This window comes from Mirounga angustirostris, unplaced genomic scaffold (genome assembly GCF_029215605.1).
Source record: "Mirounga angustirostris isolate CCGP_5_RB_7025 unplaced genomic scaffold, mMirAng1.0.hap1 SCAF_15, whole genome shotgun sequence".
Lineage (NCBI taxonomy): Eukaryota > Metazoa > Chordata > Mammalia > Carnivora > Phocidae > Mirounga > Mirounga angustirostris.
This window is the reverse complement of record NW_026991723.1, coordinates 90538340-90562262: the sequence shown is the minus strand read 5'-3', so window position 1 is coordinate 90562262 and position 23923 is coordinate 90538340. Positions and strand designations below refer to the sequence as shown.

The 23923-nt window shown below is 56.0% G+C and overlaps 2 protein-coding genes across 3 annotated transcripts in view; one reads left to right on the top strand and one right to left on the bottom strand.

Annotated features, from left to right (window-relative positions):
- The window catches only part of STKLD1 (serine/threonine kinase like domain containing 1), a 21930-nt gene extending 11003 nt beyond the window's left edge, over positions 1–10927 (bottom strand). Inside the window, exons 1-8 of the mRNA XM_045881891.1 lie at positions 10779–10927; positions 10512–10567; positions 10291–10403; positions 9004–9090; positions 5875–5919; positions 4467–4541; positions 2899–3000; positions 787–857 (exon numbers count right to left, since the gene is read on the bottom strand). Coding sequence (XP_045737847.1) covers positions 787–857; positions 2899–3000; positions 4467–4541; positions 5875–5919; positions 9004–9090; positions 10291–10403; positions 10512–10567; positions 10779–10927 — 698 coding nt within the window. The remainder of the gene's footprint in view (positions 1–786; positions 858–2898; positions 3001–4466; positions 4542–5874; positions 5920–9003; positions 9091–10290; positions 10404–10511; positions 10568–10778) is intronic.
- On the top strand, positions 10780–23923 carry SURF4 (surfeit 4). 2 transcript variants are annotated; one of them, XM_045883457.2, is made up of 6 exons: positions 10780–10973; positions 18495–18681; positions 19333–19409; positions 20043–20086; positions 20570–20756; positions 21544–23923. In XM_045883457.2, exons 1-6 carry the CDS (start codon positions 10926–10928, stop codon positions 21808–21810), a joined length of 810 nt encoding a protein of 269 aa, XP_045739413.1. In that variant the 5' UTR covers positions 10780–10925; the 3' UTR covers positions 21811–23923. The 2 variants fall into 2 exon arrangements, with proteins under 2 accessions (XP_045739413.1, XP_064435212.1); XM_064579142.1 differs by lacking the exon at positions 18495–18681 and having other exon boundaries at positions 10814–10973.

Below are 23923 nucleotides of genomic sequence, written 5' to 3'. Positions count from 1 at the left end.
CCCACCCCCCGCGGGCCACACGATCCTCCCAGGGTGGAGGCCAGAGCACCCTGAACCTCATGCCCTGCTCCCTGCCCCACCCAGTTCTGCCCTTCTCTCAACAAATGCCCCCTTTGCAGCCCACTTTTTAAAGTGTTTCCTACAGAAATAAAATATACTCAGTTACTTTAAATTGCAAAACCACAAGCCAACTACAAATGAGAAAACACCCAATCCTTCTGCTGCTTTTCTGCTAACATCTATTCACCTCCTTCCAGATCTCAGCTATGCATTTGTTTTTGGGGACTGGTTTTCAGCCATTTTGTCATGTTCGGTGACACGAACGCTAACGCTAAATTACGCTAAATCGTGAGCATTTTCTTTGTACACGGGGTCCACATGGTTCTCTCCTCCTTTAGATCCGATACCGACCCGGTCTGCAGCCATTCCCAGCCCCTGCAGACTGCATGCTGGAGCCCTGCCACTCGCGGGGCTAAAGCTCAGCCCCGCCACCCGACCAGAGGCCACGGCGCGCAGCCTAATCGCTTCCTTCCTAGTGCTGTTATCTGGCTGCTCGCCCTGCACTTTAGAACCAGCCTGCCCCGGTCAGCGTCCACTCCTGAAGCTGGGTGAATCACTGCAGGTGACGTGGAGGGGGTAGCATTCTCTGTGAGCCCGGGAGGGGCCCTGGAAAGGTGCCCACACTTATCCTGGCTGTGCTGACCCTGGCCGCACCTCTCTCCCCCGGTCCTGCCCAAGGGGACTCCGTGCCCTTTCTCCTGCAGCAGCCTGGCCACCCGCGGTCACCTGTGGATGATGTTCAGTTGGTGGAGGTATTCCAGAGCGTCCAACACCTGGCCCAGCATGTTCTGCAACCACTGGGGAAAGAGTGAGAGATGCCAGGATTGGCGGGGGGGGCGGGGGGGGGTGTTCTTCCGGCAGCTGGCTTAGGCAGGTCAGCGACCCCTCGAAGCAGCCAGCGAGATCATGGAATGTTCTCTCCTTGCTTCTGAAGATGAGCCCAAAGCTACAGAAGAGCTCAGAGCCCGTGCAAGAGATTTCTGCCTCAGGCCAGCCAGGCCAGCCAGGGCAACGTTCTTGTTTCTAGACCCCACACTCCTGTCTCCACACCGGAGATACTCCAGCCTGGGCCCCACCCCTTGTGGGTATCAGAGATATTGAAGCCTTTATTGCCTACTCTGGGGCTTGTCTCTCTATGTCATTAGAAGGAAAAGAGCTCTGATAAAGAACGTTCTGGAAACAACTGTATGGCAGAAACGAGATCCATCAGTCTCCAGGGCAGTGATTTTCAAACCGGAGGGGTGTCAGAGAGGGGCTGAGTGAACAGGACCCCGGGCTTCTTCCCACTCCACCTTCCACCCGTCCTCCCACGCCCCTTGATTAGAGTAGCTTTGCCTTCCTTGCTGGGTTTCTGAGAACATTCTGTGCTTGAAAGGGTTCCACCACTAACAGAAAGTGAAACCCACTCCAGAGCCGACGCCCGAGGTCCACTTTGGGAGACGAGCTGCGTGCCCCTCAGGAGCCCTCAGGAGCAGGACGGTGCCCAGAGGCCCCAGAGCAGAGGCGTGCTCAGAACAAAAGCAGGCAGAATTTACTCGGGGTGGATCATAGGCGTAATGTGAAAGCAAAAATGAACCAGCTCAAAAGACAACAGGAAAATATCTTCATGACCTTGGGGCAGGACAGGCTTTCACACAGGCTCAAAGGTGGTAACAATAAAAGAAGCATTGATAAACTCACTTCATTACAGTTAAGAACTTCTGGGGGCGCCCGGGTGGCTCAGTCGGTGAAGTGTCTGACTTTGGCTCAGGTCATGATCCCAGGGTCCTGCGATCGAGTCCCACATCGGGCTCCCTGCTCAGTGGGGAGCCTGCTTCTCCTTCTCCCTCTCTGCCCCTCACCCCCTGCTTGTGCTCTCTCTCTCTCAAACAAATGAAATCTTAAAAAAACCCCAAAAACTTCTGTTCATCAAAAGACATGGTTAAGAAAGTGCATTGGCAAACCACAGACAGGGAGAAGACACTCTGGATGCCCATATCCACAATATGTAAAGAACACCTACAGATCAATAAGAAAAGACAAACAACCCCAATGTTTAAATGGAAAAAAACTTGAACAGGCACAAAATCCAAATGGCTAAAAAGCACTCCCTGTGATTACTAATAACTCAAATTAAAATGCAATTTTTAATAAAAATGAGAAAGACTGAAGTGTTGGCCAGAAAGTAGGAACTGGAAGGCGTACACCTTTTGCTGGGAGTAACCCCAAATCAACCAAACCATCGTGGATGCTGGAATATCTACTAAACCTGCTCTACAATCCAACAACTGCACACCCAGGGGTTCGTCCAGAAAGGATGAGTGTTTAGGTCCACTGGTAAGCACACCCAGTAGCGTTCATGGCAACAGCCCCAAACTGGAAACACCCTACAGGGTCACAGCACTAGGCACAGACTGATGGGGCCACACGACGGGGCAGCACCTAGCCACGACACAGACGATTTCCTGATCCACTCACGACGTTAAGAAACCAAACACAAACAGCAACATGCTGCGTGAGTCCATTACGGGGGACTTCAGGGCAGGCAGAAGGATCCCTGGGGACAGAAGTCCAACCGTGGGCACGGCCGGGACTTCTGGAGCTCCAGGAGCGTTCTGCATCTCGATGGGTGGAAGGTTATGTGAGTGTCTGCCTGTGTACAATGCACCGAGCTGTGCACTTAAGACTTATGCACATTACACCCTGCAAACACCTCCACTCATAAACGTAAGAAAAAATCGGGCCAGACTCCAGTAGCGTCTGCCCTCCCCTCTGCCCCTTTGCCCCCTGATTGAGCCTGTGACATCACAAGGCCCAGGCGATCCCCAGGCCTGGTGTGTCCTCCAGAGTCTGTCTTACTTCAGAGTCAATGATTGTCCTTGTCTCCCTCTTCTTCTCAATGACCTTCTGGAAGCTCTCATTGTTGTGCTCCATCACCAGGCAGAGGAACAGAGAGGAGATCTGATGGGGACACGAGGCCTTAGCCAGATGCCACGGTCCTGGCCCCCAGAAGCCCAGGCCTGGGCGCCTCTGCGAGATTCCCTGCCCCAGGGCCTCCCTCCACTGGGCCTCCATCCACAGCGGCCCAGTGGCTGTAGGAACACTGTCAGAGGTGGGGTAAGAATCCCTCACAGGCAGCTCCTGCTCACGCCTCCAGCCTCATCTATCCTCCCCTCCCCCTCCGCCCTGGCTCCTCCGTCTGCGCAAAGCCCCCTGGACTTTTCTGAAATCGGCCCAGGCCTTCTGGCCACGGCACACACAGACCCCTGTGCCTGGGATCCCGCCTCTTCCCAGGGTAACTATTTATTCTCTAGGGCTTAGCTTCGTCCATTTCCTCCCTTGGAGGAATGGGCCCCGAATGGGATTCCAGCAGACCTGGTCAGGGGCCTTAGCTCAGGGCTCTCAGAGGACCCTGCTTTTCCTTCCACAGTGAAATGTCCTCTTGGCTTTTCTGTGTCCTTGAGAGTGTTATGGGGTGCAGGCTGTTCTTACGGCCCAGCTGGACAGGGGGCACATGTATGAGGGGACCCTCCACTCCTGCTCAAACCCTTGGCTGTCCACCCCAGATGAGGACCCTAATGTGGAGGTCCAATTATGGTCTGACACTCACCAAGCAGCCCTGCAGCCTCCCTTCACCTCCAGGCCCCCAGCCCCACCCCTGCTCAACCTCCCCTTCCACCTCAGTCCCATTTGGAATAATTTGCAAGATTCTGGATCCCTGTAAAGACAAGAAGTCTTGTAGCCTATGGGCTGAAGTATAGGGCTTGGGGGCTTACAAGACCCTGATCTGAATCCCACTTAGCTGTGTGTTTTGTTTTGTTTTGTTTTTTTCCCACTCAGCTGTTACTAGCTGTGTGGTCTTGGGGAGCTCCTTAACCTCTCTGAGCCCCAGGGAAATGAGACTGGTACTTCCAACCCCACAGATCTCCCCGGGTCTGAGGATGACCATGCAGCTAGTCAGTAAACTGCAGGAGCCAGAAAAGTCAAAGGTCCAGAGGCCCCGGACAGTTGGACGCCAAGTAAGGGGGAAAAGCAGGGACCGGCTTCCTAACGCCTGCTCCTTCCAGGGAAGTCAAAAGCTCCACCTTCAGAGGGCAGACTCACTGAGCCTTTGGAGGCAGGATGAGCTCAGGAGCTGGGCCACGGACTGGGTAGGTAACCAGGACGAACTTGTTTCTCTTAGCTTCTATTTCTTCCTTAGGTTGTATACCAACCCCTCCTGCGCTAAAACTCTTGGGGGCTCATATGAGATGATGCCCAGAGAGCCCCCACAGGGCCCCCAGGAAGTGCTGAGTCAGGGGCAACTTGGAGTCCCTGCCATTGCAGCTCAGGGGGTTACAACGGCGTTGGGGGGCTCTGTGCTCAGCTTGCTTGTTCCTGCAGCCACGGCATGGCAGCTGAGCCTGCAGGGGTCGACTCCAACCCACCTCACTGTTCCATATGATGAAGAGCTCCTGGTATATGGAGATGTGGGGGTGCTGGAGCTTCAGCAGAGGCATCAGCTGCAGGGAGAAGAGCAGAGGGAGTGGAGACGTTCCAGGAACACTGCTTCTCAGCGAGTGCTCCTGTGTCACGTCGCCCAACACAGGCACAAACTCCAGCTCGGAATAGGGCTGGGGAGTGGGCACAAGGAAGGGGGTGCAGCCTCGTGCTTTGGAGCCAGGCAGCCCGGTGTGGGTCCCGTCTCTCCCGCACGTGCTGCTGGCTGTGCTGTGGCTGAGGAGAGGCTCCTCAACCTCTCTGAGCCTCAAGCCTCATCGGGAAGTGGCAGTAACAGTGGTATCTGCCTCACAGGGGAGTCAGGAGGGCTAACATGAGCTGGTGCAGGCCAAGTGCCTGATGCAGAGGAAAGCAAGCACAGTCAGGGGTAGCTGGAGACGGTGGTGTGGCCAAAGGGAAGTGGGACACTGTTGTACGTGCGCCCAGCTCGCCTCCTGGGTGGTGCACACTCGAGGCCCCAGGGCCCCGCTCCCGGCTGAAGGTGCTTGGTGGACCCACACAGCCGGGCTGCAGCAGGGGCTGCCGCGGCCACCAGGAGCCACATGGACAGCCGCTGGTGGTGTCAGGCCGGTTGCGAGAGGAGGTTACCTCGTGGGCTGGGGAAGGGAACAGGGATGTGCACAGCTGTGATGGGGTGGGGGCTGTGGGAGGGTCTCCCACAGTCTCTCCACTTTGCCAGGATGTGGCCGGGGTCCTTCGCTGTGCGGCAGTCACACCGTGGATCGGACAGCTCTTTGCTGGCAAAGCTCAGGAGCCGGGGGTTCCAGGAAGAAGGCAACCAAGTAACCATTAGCTAGGAGGGACACGTTTGCTTCATGGGAGATTCAAGAGAAGCAAAGAAAAACTGCTCAGAGCCTTTGTCCAGTGAGTCCAAGTGCACGTGGCTGTCATTGCTGTTATTATAAATCAGGATGTTCTTGTTGGTTCTGACTGGCCAATTGAAGGAATGTAAAAGAATATATGTTTTCTTTGTTAAAACGATTCTGTAGTTCTCACATTTTCTACTGTAACTAACGTTTTTATAATTGAAGGAACAATATTTTAAAAGATGGTTCTTGGTAGATTAGCCTAGGGCTCTGGCCAACACTGAAACTTTATCTCCTCTGAGAACATCTATTCTAAGTTATCTGTACCTGGATTTAGAACTGAATGTTTTGGGCACAGACTCCCTTCATGACCTGGGGGTTTCTGGCTTCATAGCACAGGGCAAGAACTGGTTCTGACCCTCCATGTCCCCACCGAGGCTTCTATCCAGTCATTCCACAGAAGAGGACAGAACAGTCTCTGTGTGTTCTGCATCACGTCCTCTAGAGAGGGAACCACCCAGAGAATTACCTCTTCCAGGGCCTCGTTGGCCTGATGCTCATCAATACATTCCACCTGTAGGGTTACAAGAGCATGAACTCAATAACTGTGTAGCCAGCCCATCATCACCACCACCATCACCACCATCATCATCATCATCACCACCATCACCACCACCACCATCACCACCATCACCATCTTCATCACCACCGTCATCATCACCATCATCAATATCATCACCATCATCACCATCACCACCATCACCATCATCACCACCATCACCACCATTTTCATCACCATCACAATCATCAACATCACCTTCACCATCACCATCATCATCACCATCATCACCACTGTCACCATCACCATCATCACCACCACCATCTTTATCACCACCGTCATCATCACCATCATCATCACCACCATCACCACCACCACCATCATCAATCACTATCACCATCACCAACATCACCACCATCACCACCTTCACCACCACCATCATCACCACCATCACCATCATCACCACCATCACCACCATCATCATCATCATCACCATCATTACCACCACCATCATCACCACCATCACCACCATTTTCATCACCATCACAATCATCAACATCACCTTCACCATCACCATCATCATCACCATCATCACCACTGTCACCATCACCATCTCATCACCATCATCAACATCACCATCACCAACATCACCACCATTATCATCATCATCACCATCATCACCACTGTCACCATCACCATCTTTATCACCACCGTCATCATCACCACCATCTTTATCACCACCATCACCACCACCACCTTTATCACCACCGTCATCATCACCATCATCACCACCACCATCACCACCACCACCATCATCAATCACTATCACCATCACCACCATCACCACCATCACCACCTTCTCCACCAACACCACCATCCTTATTCACAGGGGTACCGGGCTTCTACCACATGGTGCCACATGAGGCCTGGAGATATTCCTAAGCCAGGGACCCAAAAATGCTCTGAGCAATGAGAACATCTTTGCTCCTGTTGCAAGGATAAGTTTGGGATAGCATAATATAAACTCTAACCAATCATTAGAGGATCCACTCTCAGACCATCTTGAAAGCAGGGAAGAAAACAATGTGTTGCCCTAGAGCCAAACAGCTCTGCTCTGGTTGGCAATGTATCGACCTCACCACTTCCTTCCTTATCCGAAGTGGGAAGACTGTCCCTGTCATTGAATGTGGGGCAGTGGGGGAATGCATGGCGAGGAAAAGGGTGACTGGGGGGAAGGGCAGCAACAAGCTTCAAGTCTCTGACATACTTGGTGGCAAAGGCTGCAGGTGCACATTATCACTGCGGCTAATACCAGCCCCTCACCCAGAGCTTCTGCTCCTAAGGGTTCCAAATGACGAACTCTTGTAATTGGGGGTGATCGCAGATAAAAATGCAGAGGCAGTGGCTTATTCCCAGATCCTTACAGACCCCAGATACAGCAGCAGAGTGAGTCTGTCTGTCTTCCCTTCCTCCTGTGCCAGGACTCATGCTTACAGGTGAATCTGGCCAAAACATACTGAAAGCCTGCACAATGTCACATCTTTTGACCTAGAAGCCCCACCGCTAGGAATTTATCCCAAGGATATCATGGATCCTCAAAAAAGTTGCTTATCAGAGTTGATTATACAGAGTGAAAAATCAAGAACAGGCTTCGTGCTAATCGTACACAGGGGCGGTTGGGTCAGTTACAGCACAGGGAGCAGATGGGGTCACACGGCCACCAGAGCCAAGAGAGAAGGAAGTTGTGTCCGTGGCATGAAATGGTGTTTGTAATACACCCAAGTGCGGAAAGGTCCGTTATCGAGCTCCATGGCATTCTTGCCAAAACAAAGTTTATACAGGCTTAGGGAAAAGACTAGAAGGAGACACAAATCCCTACCTGAACCCCACCTCCAGTTTTTTAAAAAAGAAAGACTGACTGGCTTTTTAAAAAGCTCCTCGATTGGGCGCCTGGGTGGCTCAGTTGGTTAAGCGACTTCCTTCGGCTCAGGTCATGATCCTGGAGTCCCGGGATCGAGTCCCACATCAGGCTCCCTGCTCAGCGGGGGGTCTGCTTCCCCCCTCTGCCCTCTTCCCTCTCGTGCTCTCTGTCTCTCATTCTCTCTCTCTCTCTCAAATAAATAAATAAAATCTTTAAAAAAAAAAAAAAAAAAAAAAAAGCTCCTCGACTGCCCAGAAGGCAGTGGGCTCCGGCCCCACCAGCCCACGAGACAACAGGCCAGCCCCACCACCAGCCCGCAGTGGAGCGGGAAGAAGGTAAGGACTCCAGGCCCGGCCTCCTCGGGGAGAGGCTGCTGAGCTGCTCCACAGGCAGGAGGCCTGGCTGAGCAGAGGTGGCCCCAGCAGCTGATGCCAATGAGGCTCCTCCACGTGCACAGTCAACCCCAATCCATGGTATCCCAGCCACCACCATGCGCCACGAGGGAGTCCAGAGACTCTCCTAGCGCAGCTCTCTTCCCCTACACCCTCTGTTCAACTGGACCACCCTGACTTGGACACACGAAGCGCTCATCCCTGCAGGTCCGTATCCCACCCTGCCATGCCAGCTCTGGTGAGGAGGTGGTGGAAAGGCCCAGGGCCTGATGTCCTGCCCTTAACCTTGTGTGATCTTGGGCAAGGCCCTGCCCACCCCTCCTCCACCCCAGTCCTGGCTCCCCTTTGGTAAAAAGGTGGCCCCAGTGAGGAAGCCTGAATTCAAGTGTTCCTGGGCGCTGTGTGACGTTGGCAAGTCTGCAGCCCCCCCAAGCCTCCCTATCCTTGGCTGTAGAGCGGGGCCCTGGTTCCTGCTTCCCAGGGTTGGCGGGAGATGGAATGAGATGAGCCTGGCACGAAGCACCTGCTGAATACATGGTAGGTGGGGTTGCAGTTGTAAAGTAAAAATGAGCCTATTCCTTCTCCAGCCAGGCGAGAGAGTCAGGTGTGCCGGGAAGCCCGAGGGGCCTCAGGCCACCCCCATGTCTACTCTCGACGGGATTTGCCTCTGTGACTGCTGGAAGAGCAGTGGAGACAGCAGAACTGTCACGTCGGGAGGCCTTTCTCTAACATCGGGAGGATGAGCAGGTGTCTGGGGGAACCACCCGCCCAGGAGCCACCTCTTACCTGCTTTATCACGTGCTTGACTTTGTTTTCTGTTTCCTCCACCACCACGTTCACCCCCAAGGCCCCAGGACTCATCTGGCCCAAAATCTACCAGCAAGAGAAAGAGAAACTTTCAGGAAATGCACACGGCTTTTCACTTTTCAAAGTATGCTCAGCCCCGGACACCTTTCCTGCCCCAACTTCTCCTGCAGGCTGGCACAGTGAGCGTCTCCACCACATTTTGCAGAGAAGAAAATGCCCAGAAGGCTGAGGAACCTGAGCCTGTCTCTCTGGGGCCCCTTCTGGAGCTCTTTCCACCACCCTATACCGCTTCTCCAATTTGCAGCACGGACCAGTGGGCATCCAAGAGCGAGCACCCCCCTGGGGCAGAGCTTTATTCACTCTCTCTAGCCACCTCCCAACTGGGCATCCAAACCAAAAAACTAACTGGCCCATAACTGGGGCATAGTCACAGCCATGTGTGGCCTGGTCCTGGGCCAAGCACTTTACAGCCACCATCTGGGAGCAGCTCTATTGCTGTCTCCATGTTTACACCGGAGGAAACTGAAGCACAGGGAGCAAGGTCCTTGTGTCTGAGGCTAGAGTGCTAAGAAGTGAAATGGCCTGGATTGGGCTGGAATCTGGGGTCTGACTCGGGAGCCCATGCTTTGAGCCCAACCTGCAGAGAGAGGGCTGCCGTGTCAGAACTCTGTGGGGGGTGGCCAAGGGCCGCGGGGTGGGGCGGACGCTGGGATTACATCTGTCAGGGGATGGAAGAGGCCTGGCAAGACACAGAGGAGTGGATGTAGGAGATGGAACCCTGAATCTAGGGGCGCTGAGAGTCCAGGGAAGTCTTGGATTCTGTAACCCAGCCCCTTTAATGGGTGGCCTGAATCCTGCTTAGGGAATTTGGGGGACAACGTCCTGAGCAGCTTATGCCAGTCCAAGAAGGCACATGCCTAGGCCCTCTTAAGCAGCAGGTTGAGCAGTAAAACACACTCGTATCTCAGGTGGAGTCTATTGTTTTTTTCCTGAAAAGGTAACTTTACCTTTAAAACTCTCTGGCCCCCAGAAACTCATCTCCTTTACCACTGGCTGACTCCTTTGGAGTCACCTTTGGAGGTCCCCTACGCGCTGGAGGCAGACCCTGGCCCGGGGTGGCACCTGGCCATCGGCCACCTCTCCAGGGGCTGTGACCGGTAAACCAGTAGGGGTTTAGGGAGGTGGCAGGAGGTCCAGGCTCCTGGCTCGCCCCAAACCGGCCGGTTCTCGTCGCCCCTGCCTCCCCGCCAGGGAACAACTTGGCACCTGGTACTTCTCCATAGTGTCCCCAGGGGAGACTCCCCGCCTCCTCTCCCTCCGCAGGGCGCTAGGGGTGCGCCCCCAGCCCTCGCCGGCGCGCGGACCCTCGGCTGAGCATACTCAGTAGAGACGGCGTCCGGGGGAGCACCCCATCCCCCACCCCGGGCGCGACCGTCAGCCCCAGGCGTGCCCGCCGAAACGGTGCGCCCCGGGGCTCCCGCGCGCACCACCAGCGGGACGGCCCTCGGGGCCTCGGGGCCTCAAAGCGCGCCGCGGGCGGGGCCTGAGGGTGGTGGGCGGGGCTTGAGAGCGCGGCGGGCGGGGCCGGGCGGGGCCGGGCGGGGCGGGCGAGGCCGGAGCGCGGCGGGCGGGGCCGGAGCGCGGCGGGCGGAGCCTCGAGCGTGGCGGGCGGGGCGGCTGCGGGCGGCGCGCGGCCCCTTTAAGGCGCGGCCGGGGCGGGCCCGGCGGCGCGGCCCCTTTAAGGCTTGGCCTACGTGGCAGCCGCTGGAGCCGCGGACGCGGAGCGAGGCCGGCCGCCGGGCACTTCCTGTGGAGGCCGCAGCGGGCGCGGGCGCGGGCGCCGAAGGGCCGAGCGCCGAACGAGCGAGCGAGCTGAGCGAGCCGAGCCTCCCGCCGCCGCCATGGGCCAGAACGACCTGATGGGCACGGCCGAGGACTTCGCCGACCAGGTGCGGCCTGCAGCCCGGCCGGGCCTCCCGCCCCCGCCCCCGCCCGGAGCCCCCCTCCCGCGCCCCCCCCGGGCCCCGAGCCCTCGGCCGCCCCCAGAGCCGGCCCCCGACCCGGAGGGCTGCCCCGAGGTCTGGGCCGTGTCACCACTTACCCCCTCTCCCCGACCCCGCCGGAGGATCGCGCCCCCTCCCCCAACCAGGGCATTCCTCCTGGGCTCGTCGCGCTTCCTGGCCCCGGACTCCCCCAGACCGGCCTCCAGGCCCGGCCTGCCCTTGCGCCGCCTCCCCACCAGGGCTCGGGGTGTGTTCTCGGGCCCGTGCTTCGGCACCCAGGTGGGTGAGCCGAGCCCCCCGAACCTGGCCTGGGCGCCCCCAGAGGGAGAGGGGTGTTGAGGGGCTGCCTCGCCCCCTCCTGAGAAAGGAGCCGGGGCCCTGGGGGGCGCCGCTGGTTGGGGCCAGGTCTGGCGACCGGGGAGCGCCCTCTCCCTTTTGAACTGTCGGGGTGGTCCCTGCACGCTTCCCCTTTCACTGGCACTCTTAGGGGGCGGGGTGGGGAGCTCTGATTCTGAACAGGGGTTGGTCAGCCTGGAGGCCTGGGGGTCCTCCCAGAGGAGAGGGGGCGCCCTGGTATGTGCCCCAGCCACAGAGCGCCTCAGCACTTTTTTCTTTGCTCTTTCCCAGATGTGTTGGACTCATGGGGTCCCTCTGACCCTCCCAGCATTTTCCCTCCCTGTTTGGACTCTGCCCTGGGACTGAATTGAATGGGTATCTATCTGTACACAAACCTGGGAGGAAGGGGAAGCCTATCTTCTTGGGTTTGTTTTTTTTTTTTTTTTCCCTTCCAGAGCGTACAGGTGGCATTCTGAGCAGCAGGGAGGCTGAAGCAGGGCAGCTGACACACACCGGCTGGACAGAATCAGACCCTAGAAAGGGGAAAGAACAGAGCTTCCACCCTCTTTTGATTAAGCTCTTGAGCATTTAGTGTCCCTTTTACTTGTAAAAGTATTCCGTTATGTTTGTGGGTTAATAGCCTTATCCCTGCAAGGCCGACTCGGGTCTGGCCCAATTGTCATTTCGTTCCTTAGTTCACTTAACGTGCTTGTGGTTTGGCCAGAGTTAGTAGTGAGGTTAAATTTTTAATTTTTATGGAAGTAGTATTGAGTAATCAAACTCTGAAGCTTAGGTTTATTGGAAGGCTTGTATTCGTTTGTGTGATTTAAAAAAAAAAAAAAGATAAATGAGTGTTTTCTGATCAGGTACGGGTGAGCAAGATTTTCCACTGTTCCCCTCGAGGGCTGAATCTTCCTAGTGTGGTCTGCTACTTGGGTTCTCCTTCCATCACTTTCCTGTGAGCTGGTATTTTAAAACCAATTTGGGGGAGAAGAAGTATATCAACTTGAAGAAATAGTTTTTCCTAAGGTCACAATTCTGTGTTTACAGACACAGTTTAAAAATTGTATCCTTCACAAAAACAATTCATACCGAGAGCTCTCAACCAAGTACGTCTTCCTTCCCTGTCAGTTTTCATTGACATGATTTTAGTGACCCGATTTCATTTCCCTAAGTAGCAACTCCCTAAGAAGATGGCGCCTTTCAGCAAGGGGACTGTGGGAGCTCTGTACACTCACTCTTCAGTCTGGAGAACCCTGATTTTGCAAGTGCATTTCATAACCAAATCTAGCTAAAATGTCTCTAACCCAGCTGCTGCCAACGATCAAATGATAAACTTCCCTACAGAAAAGAAAAAAAAAAAGTTCAAAATCTCTTTATGTAATCTTCTCTTCTTTTTCTCCATGCATTTTGTTTGAAACAAAAGAAGCAGAATCTTGGAACCGGAAAGGCCCTTGAGGGGGACACAGGGTCTGCCTATACCAAGTTACTGCTGGGAAGGAAGGCAGGGCCTGCTGGGGCTTCTGGAATGGCCTGGGGCCTGGCCCTGGGGGCAAACCCAGACTCCAACCTCGCTTTGAGGCTGGTGCCACATAGGACAAGCTTCTGAGGCCTGGTGTTCTTCTGGCACAAAAAGAGGGAAAAGGACTGGCCTTGTAAAGGGGCACACTGCATCAAACCCAGCACCCAGAGCAGCCCAGCGCTGTGTCTGTCAGGCAGCGCGGGCTCCCGCTTTCGGCTTATCAGCACCAGGGCCCACCTGGCTGGTGGCAGCAGATGTCCAAAGACACCTCCATGCCCCCTTGTGGGGGACTCAGGAGGGCAGTAGCCCTCGTGCACTTCAAAACGAGTCAGGAGCGGCTTCTGCCACAGTCAGGCTCAACGCAGGAGGATGTGGGCAGATGAGAGTGCAGATCCAAAGTGACAGCTTCCCGTGGACAAAATCTGGCCAAGCTGCCGTGGCGTTTTTGTTTTTAACATTTATCCACATAATATTAAAACAAAGCCGCTGATGATAAAGGTGCTGGGAGTCTAGGCTTTTAAACTGAAAATGATTTCATTTGAAAGGAGTGGGGAAATGTCAGAGGCACTGATCAGGTAACGTGACATACCCGTTTTTTTCTAACCTTGTCTTCAGAAAACAAAAGCAAAAATCAAATGACAGGATTGGGCCAGGAAGTCTGGGTTGCTGAGAGGGAACCTAAAAAGGCCTTTGTTTCCTCCAGGAGTTACGACAAGAATCCCAAAACACTAACTCTGGGCCAGGTCCTCCATACTTAGTGCTGTGTTACTGGAGCGTGTGAGGCTGGCCACAGTGCCTCCATCTTCAGCCACGGGGAGGGTGGTCTTGTACGGCACGCGGTGGGCTGAAGTTCTGAGTGCCGAAGGCTGGGCTCCTCACCTCTTGGCTGTCCCGCACCCTTTCCTTCAGGCCTGCAGAGGTGAGAGCACAGGGTCAACGGCCTGGTTAGTTCTGGCTGGCAGGCCCCTGCAGAGCTGCATCCCTGGCATCAGGCTCCTCGCCCCGGGCAGCCAGGGACAGTGTCCTCCTCCTAGGAAGCCAGGCGCTAGAGAAAATGCTGAGCGTGCCCTCTGCAGACGCTAGGCATCCGGAAGCCATCTGAGACCAGGTTGGAAGGAGCCAGAGACCAATGAACTCAGCAATCCAAAATGACGTCTGTGTCCTGCAGCTGGTGCTCGCTGCCATTCAGCACATCTGCACCAGTAAACAGGAGTATTAGCACCTAATGGGTTCGGCCTGACAGCTCATCACCAAGGTGACATAAGCTGAATGGGGCCTTGCTCTCCATTGGGGCCTTTGGTTTTTACCTGTCTTTGGCATGAGAGAGCCAGTCCTGGGAGCTCTGACCCCCAGGAGCTCCCCGTGGCCTCTGGTCAAGTGTTGGGTAGGTAGGATGGCCCCGACAGGACAGTGCTGGGGCGTACGTAGGGCACAGGTGTTAGGGCTCTGGGTTAACTGCGTGGATGGCCGCTGGATGTGAGTAGAGCTCTGGGAACGGTGACGGGTTCTGAGCATCCTTTCCTCCCGTTCCTCTGCTCTGTGCCCCCTTCCCTCCCAGGGCTTCCTGCCTTTTGCTATCAGGAGCGAGGGGAGAAGGCAGGGAGAGCTCATTCTTCCCTGCTTGCCCGTCTTAGGAGGTTAGGAAAAGCCACCCTGTCTCTTCTGGGGAGCGGGGTGGAGACGTGGGGGGACTGTGGTTAGTGAGGCTTTTCCTGGAAAGTGAAGCAAGCTCTGTTCTCTTCCATGTGACCTGTCGCTGCTCACCTTTGGTTAGGCTCTTAGTCACGTGGAGTTTTGGTACAGAAAGGCAGGCCATCTGCAGGCCTGCTGACTTGTTCCTGTACCTGGAGGTGCAGCATGGACCCACAGAGTAGCACTCCAGGAAACTTGCTGGGAGAGCTCTGGGGCCATGGTGGATGCACACGTGTGAGTCACTGAACTCTTGCTTCAGCCCTGACTCAGCCTGATGGGAGGGAGGTCACCCAACCACAAGTTCTAATTATCTGGGATGTGTAGGCTTGAGGTGGCCCTTGAGAAGGGCAGCCCCGGTCTGGCGATCAGAAGGTCTGACTCGCCCTTTTCCACTTCCTCAGGGTTCTCCACCAAGAATTGCACACTGTTTCCCTCCAGTCCTTTCCGTCGCGAATACTCAGAGAAAGTAGGGTTCTCTGTGTTGCACGGGGGCTGCAGGTGGCTGTGGGATGTGATCACTGTGTTCTCAGAGTTAAGGCGCTGGCGGGGTGTGTTTCTGAAATCCCCTCCAGAATAGTAACCCTCGGAAATCTCAGCTTTCTGTATTGCCTGAGTCCCTCAGACGCTGTCACTGCTTATGAGCCGTATCACTCTTGACTGACTCAGGGGCTCTTCCCTGCTGTGGCAAGGGGATGCTGTCCACAGATGCATGATGTGGATTCGGTGGCCAAGTCTGAACCGTTGTGACCGACATGCATTCAGGGAATCTGTAAAACTGGGTCTGGCCTCGTGTTTCTTTTTTAAACCTTTTTTTTTTTTTTTTTAAGATTTTTATTGATTTGACGGAGAGAGAGAGCGCGCACAAGCAGGGGGCAGCAGCAGGCAGAGGGAGAGGGAGAAGCAGGCTCCCGGCTGAGCAGGGATCCTGATGCGGGACTTGATCCCAGCACCCATGACCTGAACCAAACGCAGACGTTTAACCGACTGAGCCATCCAGGCACCCTTCCAGAGCCTCTTTTAAACCAGCGAGCCTCTAATAAGCACCTGTTTGGACTGAACATGGAAGAAAAAAACCTATGTTTAGGGGTGCCTGGGTGGCTCAGTTGGTTAGGTATCTGCCTTTGGCTCAGGTCATGATCCCAGAGTCCTGGGATCAAGTCCCACATCGGGCTCCCTGCTCAGCCGGGAGCACTTCTCCCTCTGCCTCAGTCTGCCTCAGCCTGCTGCTCCCCCTGCTTGTGCACGCGCTCTCTGTGGGGCTGGCTTTTCACAGGCATCTCCAAGAACCTTGCACACGTGTGAGTCACTGAACCTTAAAAAAAAAAAAAAAAGGGTCTGGAGCAGCCTGACTTACAAAATATAGTCAGCCCTAAGCCTAGACCGCATCTGATTTTGAAAATGAGATATATGCTTAGTTCACAGCACAGATAACCTGAATTTTGGCATTTTTTCCCCTAAGCCCAGAGCTGTCTCCTCAGCATGTCTCATGGGGAAGGGAGGAGTCTCCCCGTTGCTCTTTAATCCTGTTGACCCAGACACTCAAATTAGGAGTACAGACTCCTCACGGAGACTTTTAAACACTACCTGTGTCCCTTGGGCCATGCTGCAGAGCAGTGCGTGTGTTAAATGGGGGTGCTTACGGGGAGGGGGCTCCGAATGAGGCCCAAGGGTGCGGGCTTGTTTGCTCCTCACTGGGGAGCACAGGAGCGCCTCTCAGCTCAGTTTGGGGCAGCTCAGCACCCCGCCGATGTCTGTCTGCCTGCCTTTTGGGCTCAGCCTCCCCCGGAGTCCCGCCGTGGCCGCAGTCTGTGTGTCTCCACGGACTGGACTGGGAGCGATACCACCGTTGATTGTTGCCGGGCCTTATGAAAACATTTGGGGGCCTTGAGGCAGAAGTGGCAGGGTTGGTGGCGTCCGCTGTCCCTGTCCCTCCTGGTCTGATGCGGGGGTGTGTGGACACCAAGTGTACGTACGTCTTATGTGTGCTCTACGTAGGCCCCCGAGTTCACAGGGGCATTCGAGGCCTCTCTTTCTAAACAAGGTTCTTTCTCCTTCCCTTTTCTCCTCTGCTTCTTCAAGTTGGAGTCTTAGCAACCACTAACCCAGCTGTCCTCGCTTTGTAGGATAGCATAACCGTTCCCCGGCCTCCAGAAGTGATTTGGCTTGTCCACGGCCACAGGGCACGGGCTGGCGGCGCTCACACCGAGCCTCGTCTTCACCGATGCACCTGGTTCATTGTCCAGGCGTCTGTCTCTCAGGTGACCTCTGCGGTCAAGGGCTGAGCAAGCGTTTGCAGAAGCGCCACCTTGGGGCTCAATCAAGCTCAGCAGATCTGAAGAGAAAGGACAGCTGCCTGTAATCCCCCCCACTCCTCCCCCGTGACCTGTCTGCTGTGGCCCAGGTGGAGGGGGGGAGGGGAGGCTTCTCTGCGGACCGAGCCAAAGTTGGCCAACTAAGGGTTGATCGAAACAGCCAGAGGCTCGTTACCCACGGCTGAGAGCATCAGCTGTTTCTAGAACTTGAAAGCAGCTTTTCAAAACACAACAATTAAGAGACGCTCTTAGATACTAGATACACCTTCGTTGGTGCCAGTAAGGTTTCATCAGCTCTGAGAGGGGCTTTGGTGGTCATTTGACCGTCCCTTTGTGGGGGCCAGACCCACAGATGCCCTTTAGACTCTGCTACCTGACGCGTCACTGGGTGGGTCTCAGCCCTCCGAGAGCGGCTGTTACCGTGTGTGGTGGGGTTTCCCTTTGCACTTCGTTTCGAGGTTGGAAAGAAAGTGGCTGCCGGGACCTGAGGGACATTGGTGCCCCGATTCAGCTCGCGTGTTTGTTTCCTAACTATGCTGTTGTTAATGGTCCACCTCGCGGCGGGGCAGGAGGAAGTTCTAAGTGTGTTTTCTCTCTGCTTGATGTTTGCCAGCGATTTTCCCAACTTGAATTTTGCTGCTGTTGACACAGCTGTTCGTCCCTTTGTGTGTCTCTGTCGGACTCGAAGGGCTGTGGAGGTGAGCTGCACAGTCCCACGTGTGCACTCCCAGTGCTCGCGCACAGTGGCCCACCTTCTGTCCGGTGCGGGCCCCGGGAGGCGCCGAGACATGCACGCGGGACTGCTCCGCAGGTTCTGGCCAAGTGTAGACGCGGGAGCTTACCGCTGGGTCAACTGAGGGGCCCTCGAGGCCTGGGACCCTGGCTGCCACCGAAGCGGCCTGCCGTCTCAAGAGCGTGCATGCCTCTCTTCAGTCTAGAGGCGGTCTGAGCTTCGTCGGGGGTGCTGGGAGGCCCGGGCCCAGCCGTGTGTGACCAGGAGGCCAGGTCGAGCCTCAGCCCGGCAGCGTGGGGTCAGTGCGGCACTGAGCGAGCCCCTCTCCCCTGTGGGGTTCAGTTTGCCCATTTGTAGAAGAAGTTCTCAAAGGAGTGGGGGCAATTTTGTCCCCCCACCAAGGGACACGTGGCACTGTCTGGAGGCATTTTGGGTTGTCACAATTGGAGGGGGGCTGCTAACGGCATCTGGTGGGCAGAGGCCAGGGATGCCGCTCACCACCCTTCGGTGCAGGACGGCCCATGATAGAGAGCCCACAATAGAGATTGACTCGATGCAGACGCCCGGGGGCGCAGGTGGGGAGGCTGCCCCCTAGTGAGCTCGCGGGGCCTTGTCACGCAGTGATCCTAACTCACCAAGGCCCTCGCCTGAGCATGCATGCCGTGCGTTGTTGCCGTCTACACACGGGTACTGAGACGACAGGGGATCCCAGAAGGGCGCCGTAGCCGTCGCCCCGGGGGTCTGAGCCAGACAGGCCGGTGGCACCTGCAGACCCGCAGGGTAGTGCAGGGAGAGGTGCTGAGGGTCCCTGCGCGCCCTGGCGTCCAGCGTCCGTCCCGCGGCCGCCTCAGCTGGGTTTCTGTGGCCTGCAGTTCCTCCGAGTCACCAAGCAGTACCTGCCCCACGTGGCGCGCCTCTGCCTGATCAGCACGTTCCTGGAGGACGGCGTCCGCATGTGGTTCCAGTGGGGCGAGCAGCGCGACTACATTGACACCACGTGGGGCTGCGGCTACGCGCTGGCCTCCGCCTTCGTGCTCCTCAACCTGCTCGGGCAGCTGAGTGAGTGGCCCCGAAGCGCGGGACGGGCGGGGCAGAGCATGTCTCCGGGGGTTTCCTGGGACGGCCGACCTCTCCCTCCCCTCCTTCCCCGGCAGTGGGCCCCCGGGTGGGTGCTCTGCTTGCTACAGATGACTTGGTCCCGGTTTCAAGCACCTGGAGTGGGACATGCGGGGGATCTGGGGGGGGCACGGATAGGAGCCAGAGCCGTCAGAACCCAGGCTGTCGGGAAAGGGTGAGCGCTAGGCCGGGATGCAGCTCACGTGGGCCTCAGGTCTTCTGCTCCCGGCCACTGCCTTCTGGTGGCAGCCCCCCTCCCTTGTACCTTGTGGGGCAGGAAAGGGGCCTGCGCTTTTCAGGCTGTCCCGAAGCTCTCCAGAGCAGAGTTTCTGATGGACCACCCACTCTGGAAACGGGCCCATTCTCTGGAGCAAGGGATCCACTTTCTAGAATGGTGTTTCTGATAAGTAAGGTCCAGTTGACTCGTGTGTGGTCTGTGCCTCTCACCAGTTCTCCTGGAAGTTGCCTTTTCCTTGGGGTGGGTATTGGGGCTGCTGCTGCACGGGGCTCAGGTGAGGTGGCCAGGGACCCGGTGGCGTCTCTTCGCCCGGCACTCGCCCACAGCCCCCTGAGCCTTGCCCTTCTCCTTTCCAGCTGGCTGCATCCTGGTGCTGAGCAGGAACTTCGTGCAGTACGCCTGCTTCGGGCTCTTTGGGATCATAGCCCTACAGGTACACGGGACACGCCATCCGGGTCTCTCTCTCCCTTGCTGTGCTTGGAGCAGAGCTTCTGCAAAAAGGCATTTCTGGGGATTCAGCTTCATTCCCCCCTTGAGCCCTCTGCCTGGACCTCCTTTTCTTTTCTGAGAAGTCACTGGATTTTGCTCAAAGCAAGCTCAGGGGAGCGGGAGAGGATGGTGCCCTGAGAAGGTGCCAAGCTCTGGGTAGCCACCGTTTTGCCACCTTCCTGAGTTTCCTTTGACAGGAGGACAAATCACAAGGTTGGCTACAGCCAAGACATGATCTTACCATTTTACCTCCTAAGTAAGGCCCAGCTAGCCGCATGAGCTGTGTAACATATAGCACGCGGACCGACCGGTGCCCTCAGCTGCCGCGCTCCAGCCCACCTTGGGCCCAACGCCGGTGAGCAGGCGCTTGTTAAGCAGGCCCGGGCTGGTGAGCACGCCCTGAGAAATGCTGAGCCAGGTTGTTGAACTTGGAGCCGTCCTGGGGTCCTAAACCGTTTGTGTATCTTACACTCACACTTACGTTGGAGAAATTGCCTACTGCAGTTAATTCCATAGAAGTCCGAATGGTTTGAAAATGCTGAGACTCCAGTTTGTCTCTGTTCTCTGTTCCCTCCAGACGATTGCTTACAGCATCCTATGGGACTTGAAGTTTTTGATGAGGTACGTGTGCTCCACACGGTGAGCTTCCTTTCCGTGTCTCTCGACTCAGGAGCTAGCAGTGGGAGTGAACTTCTTCGGGTCCAAGTGTGCTTGAGTCTGTAGGGGGTGTTGGCAGAGGCTCCCCCCTGATCCCGAGCACAGGGGCGCACGAAACCATCTCTCCCAGTCGTGTGTTCCCGAGGGAGGGAAGGAGGGACAGAATGACCGCGCTTTGCTCGCGGTGCCGGTTGACTGCAGAGCCAGGGCTGGGGTGGCCCGAGTGCGTTCAGGCTCCGGTCACTGCTCGGCAGAACAGACGCGTCTGTCCTCAGCTGTGGAAGGCCTTTGCAGGTGTAAGGCAGTCACCCAGCTGGTCTGGTGTGGTTTGGAGAGAGGGACCTAAGGGCCTTTCCTGTGCTCCCGCCAGGATCTCCCGACCTGGTCGGATGGGCATGTGTCGTGCCCGATGAGCCTTAGTGACTCACCTGGTGTGTCTGTTCTCAGGAATCTGGCCCTGGGAGGAGGCTTGTTGCTGCTCCTAGCGGAGTCCCGTTCCGAAGGGAAGAGCATGTTCGCAGGCGTTCCCACCATGCGCGAGAGCTCTCCCAAACAGTACATGCAGCTCGGAGGCAGGGTTTTGCTGGTCTTGATGTTCATGACCCTCCTTCACTTTGACGCCAGCTTCTTCTCGGTGAGTGTTCCTGTTTGCTTAAATGGGTCAGGTCTCCTGTCTGTGGAAGGGGTGCTGCTCCCCACCCCCTTCTCTGGTTGTGTACTAAGCCTAATCGAGGGGCTGTTGGAATGATGTTGGAACGAGTTGGTTCAAAGGAAGCAAACCTTTGATCCTATTAAAAGGAATAAAAACCCGCAAGCTCTTGTGGGCTCAGAGCGGACAAATGAAGTCGAGAATCTCCCTGACCTCACTGGGGGACCCGCTGCCTGGCATGCTGACCGCCCAGCTGCCGACCCAGGCTCTTTACAGACTACTTCTTCCCTTGCCCGCTGCTCATACTTCTGTCACGTACTGTGTGCGTGCCGGGTGTTGACTGCAGAGCTGCCGGTTCGGTCCTGTTCCCAGGAGCTTACAGCGCACATCTTTAGAGCCCGCTGGGTGCCCTGACTGGGAGAGGTTCCCGAGAGGGGGGAGCCCGGTTCTGAGAAGCACTGGGGAGTATCTTGATGGCTTGCAGGCCCACAGGCTCAGACCCGGGTGTGTCCTGGTAAATCACAGCCCATTCAGAGGAGGCTTTCCTTTACCCTCGCCCCGACTGCTCGTGCTTTGGAGCGATGCTGTATATACCGCCCCCCGCCCCCCGCCGGTACCGCTCACTCGAATGCATGCCCCTCTGTGACGTCACCGACACCTACCACAGTGACAAGGGCAGTTGGAACTTGCCTGTTATAAACAGGGTATGTCTCTTCTTCCTCACCCTTTTTTTTTTTCTTCTTTGGTATTTCTCACCTTCCAACCTATGTAGATTCTCCAGAACATCGTGGGCACAGCTCTGATGATTTTAGTGGCCGTTGGTTTTAAAACCAAGCTGGCCGCTTTGACTCTTGTCGTCTGGCTGTTTGCCATCAACGTGTATTTCAACGCCTTCTGGACCATTCCTGTCTATAAGCCCATGCACGACTTCCTGAAGTACGACTTCTTCCAGACCATGTCGGTGATCGGAGGCTTGCTCCTGGTGGTGGCCCTGGGTCCTGGGGGCGTCTCCATGGATGAGAAGAAGAAAGAGTGGTAACAGACCCCTTCCCTGCCTGGCTGAGACCCGTGGCCATCGAGGACTGGTTCGGGGCGGATTTGACAAAACTGCCAGCATTTATGTACCCTCTTCCCTCCCCTCCTGGTAAAGGCACAGATGTTTTGAGAGTTTATTTGCAGACACCTGAAAATTGATGGCTAAATTTGCTCTGGACTCACACCTAGTATCTGACCCTCGGAGCTGGCCGGCTGGATGGCAGTATCTACCCCCACCCCCTCACCAAGGCAAGGCCTCGGCTTCTCGGAGCGAGTGGCTGGCTTGGCTGGGGCCTCACTTCCTATTTTGTTTCTGGTTCGCGGGTGGGGGCCTCAAGCTGTACTGTGAGCAGATACATTTGTGTATCCTTCAAAGCAGTCTCCCTCTTATTATTTTTTCAGTTTACGTTTTTAACTAAAATGAAAGGATTCGGGATAGCCCAGCCCAACATCAAAACACACTGTCCAAGTCCTGGTTTTAAACCACCCCCACGGCTCCGAGTTGGTCCTGCCCCGCACTGTAATACTTGCGGGGCCAGTGACGGCATTTAGAGAGACCCAAACCCAAAGAATGACGCTGCACTGGAGGGGTGCCTGCGGCCACTGTCCACAGTGGAAGTCACTCATCAGAAAACCGCTTCAGACTGGGGCCGAGGTTTGAGAGGGCAAACCCCCGAGAGCTTTAGTGGCTGAAGGTGGGGACGGAGGCGCTCCCAAGTCCTCTGCAGGGACCCACGCTCCGACCCTGGCCACACGTCTGCAGCTTGGCTCCCATGTGAGGGGCGTGGGCTGAGTGGCAGCCGCGTGGGGCAGGGCAGCAACAAAGCGGGCTCTAGACCAGTTACCTCACCCCCGACCTTTACACAGAGCCTCTGCTGAAGGCCTGGGCACAGCTCTGACCCGGCTGAGCGCCCCGCCCGGTTCTCCGGCTGGAGGGATTCTTCCCAGGCTGTGCAGCCGCGATGTACCATCCTCACGAGGCTGTCGCTTGCTCTGATTGTCTATTTGCTATGCTGAATGCAGCCCAAATTACTTTTTACAATTTGTGATGCCTTACCGATTGGATCTTAATCCTGTATTTAAAGTTTTCTAACATTGCCTTACACTGCGTTTCTCTTCTTGGGGGTATGAGCGCCTGTTGCTCTTCTCCGCTCGTGGGGCCGTAGTGGACGCCATGAGGGGAGAGTGGGGCATCTTGGTGCCTCTCCCCGGTCCTCCCCCAGACCCTCTTGGGGGCAGGCTGACCAAACTCGAACGAGGACTGCCTGAAGCTTGTCTTTTCTCCTGGCTCATCAGTTAGATGTGCAGGCCTGAGGGTCACCCCCGGGGATGCTGGGGTTCAGTCCTGAGCCAGGATCCACATCTACCAGCCAGACCAGAGCCAGCGTGAGGTGGGGAAGCTGCCCCACTTTTGCCCCCCAGTGCTCTTAGAACCTTACCTGGCTCTGCAGCCTGGACCCACCAAGCCTGAGGGCGGGATCTCGTGCCCATGCCCCAGCCCCTGTGGAGGCTCATCCCACATGTTCCTAAACCCTCGCCCACGGCTCACTTGTATACCCCTCTGGCCTTTCGAAGATGAAGCAATGGCTTACGGACAGAGGGCTTTTCTACTTCCCAGCACTAGGATGCTCACCACACAAAGGGTGGTTTCTGACTCCATGTTTCCGCCTTGGTAGGGCCATTGCTTGGTGCACCCCCTTCCCCGTCAGCACAGCAGTCCTCTCAAAGGACACTTGGCCAAGTCTGTTCCTCTACCGTTTTTGACAGGGTACGGGTCCTTCTCGGCCCTGTGCTCACAAGGCCTTTGTTGGTTTGTAGAAACAGGTTGACCCCAGGAGGCTGAGGGGTGTGGTCAGAGGTCACCCTCCGTGCCAGAGGTTATTCTGGCCTCCTCCACCCTGAGCAGGCCAGTGCCTGAGACGGGGTAGATGCCTTTGCAGGGAGGAAAGAAAAATACCATCTATCAATTGGCTTTGGCAAAACAATTTCTGAAAAATTTTTTGCTTTATGTGGGAAATAGGTATAAATCTCATTTTATGCTGTATTTTATATCTTAGTTGTGTTTGAAAACGTTTTGATTTTTGGAAACATCTAAATAAATAATGGCATTTGTTGTA

Excerpts from the sequence above, each read along its gene's own strand:
- SURF4 (XM_045883457.2), top strand. The coding sequence starts at position 10,926 with ATGGGCCAGAACGACCTGATGGGCACGGCCGAGGACTTCGCCGACCAG. Across the intron at positions 18,682-19,332 it reads CAACCTGCTCGGGCAGCTGA|CTGGCTGCATCCTGGTGCTG; the intron begins GTGAGTGGCCCC and ends TCTCCTTTCCAG. Across the intron at positions 19,410-20,042 it reads TTGGGATCATAGCCCTACAG|ACGATTGCTTACAGCATCCT; the intron begins GTACACGGGACA and ends TGTTCCCTCCAG.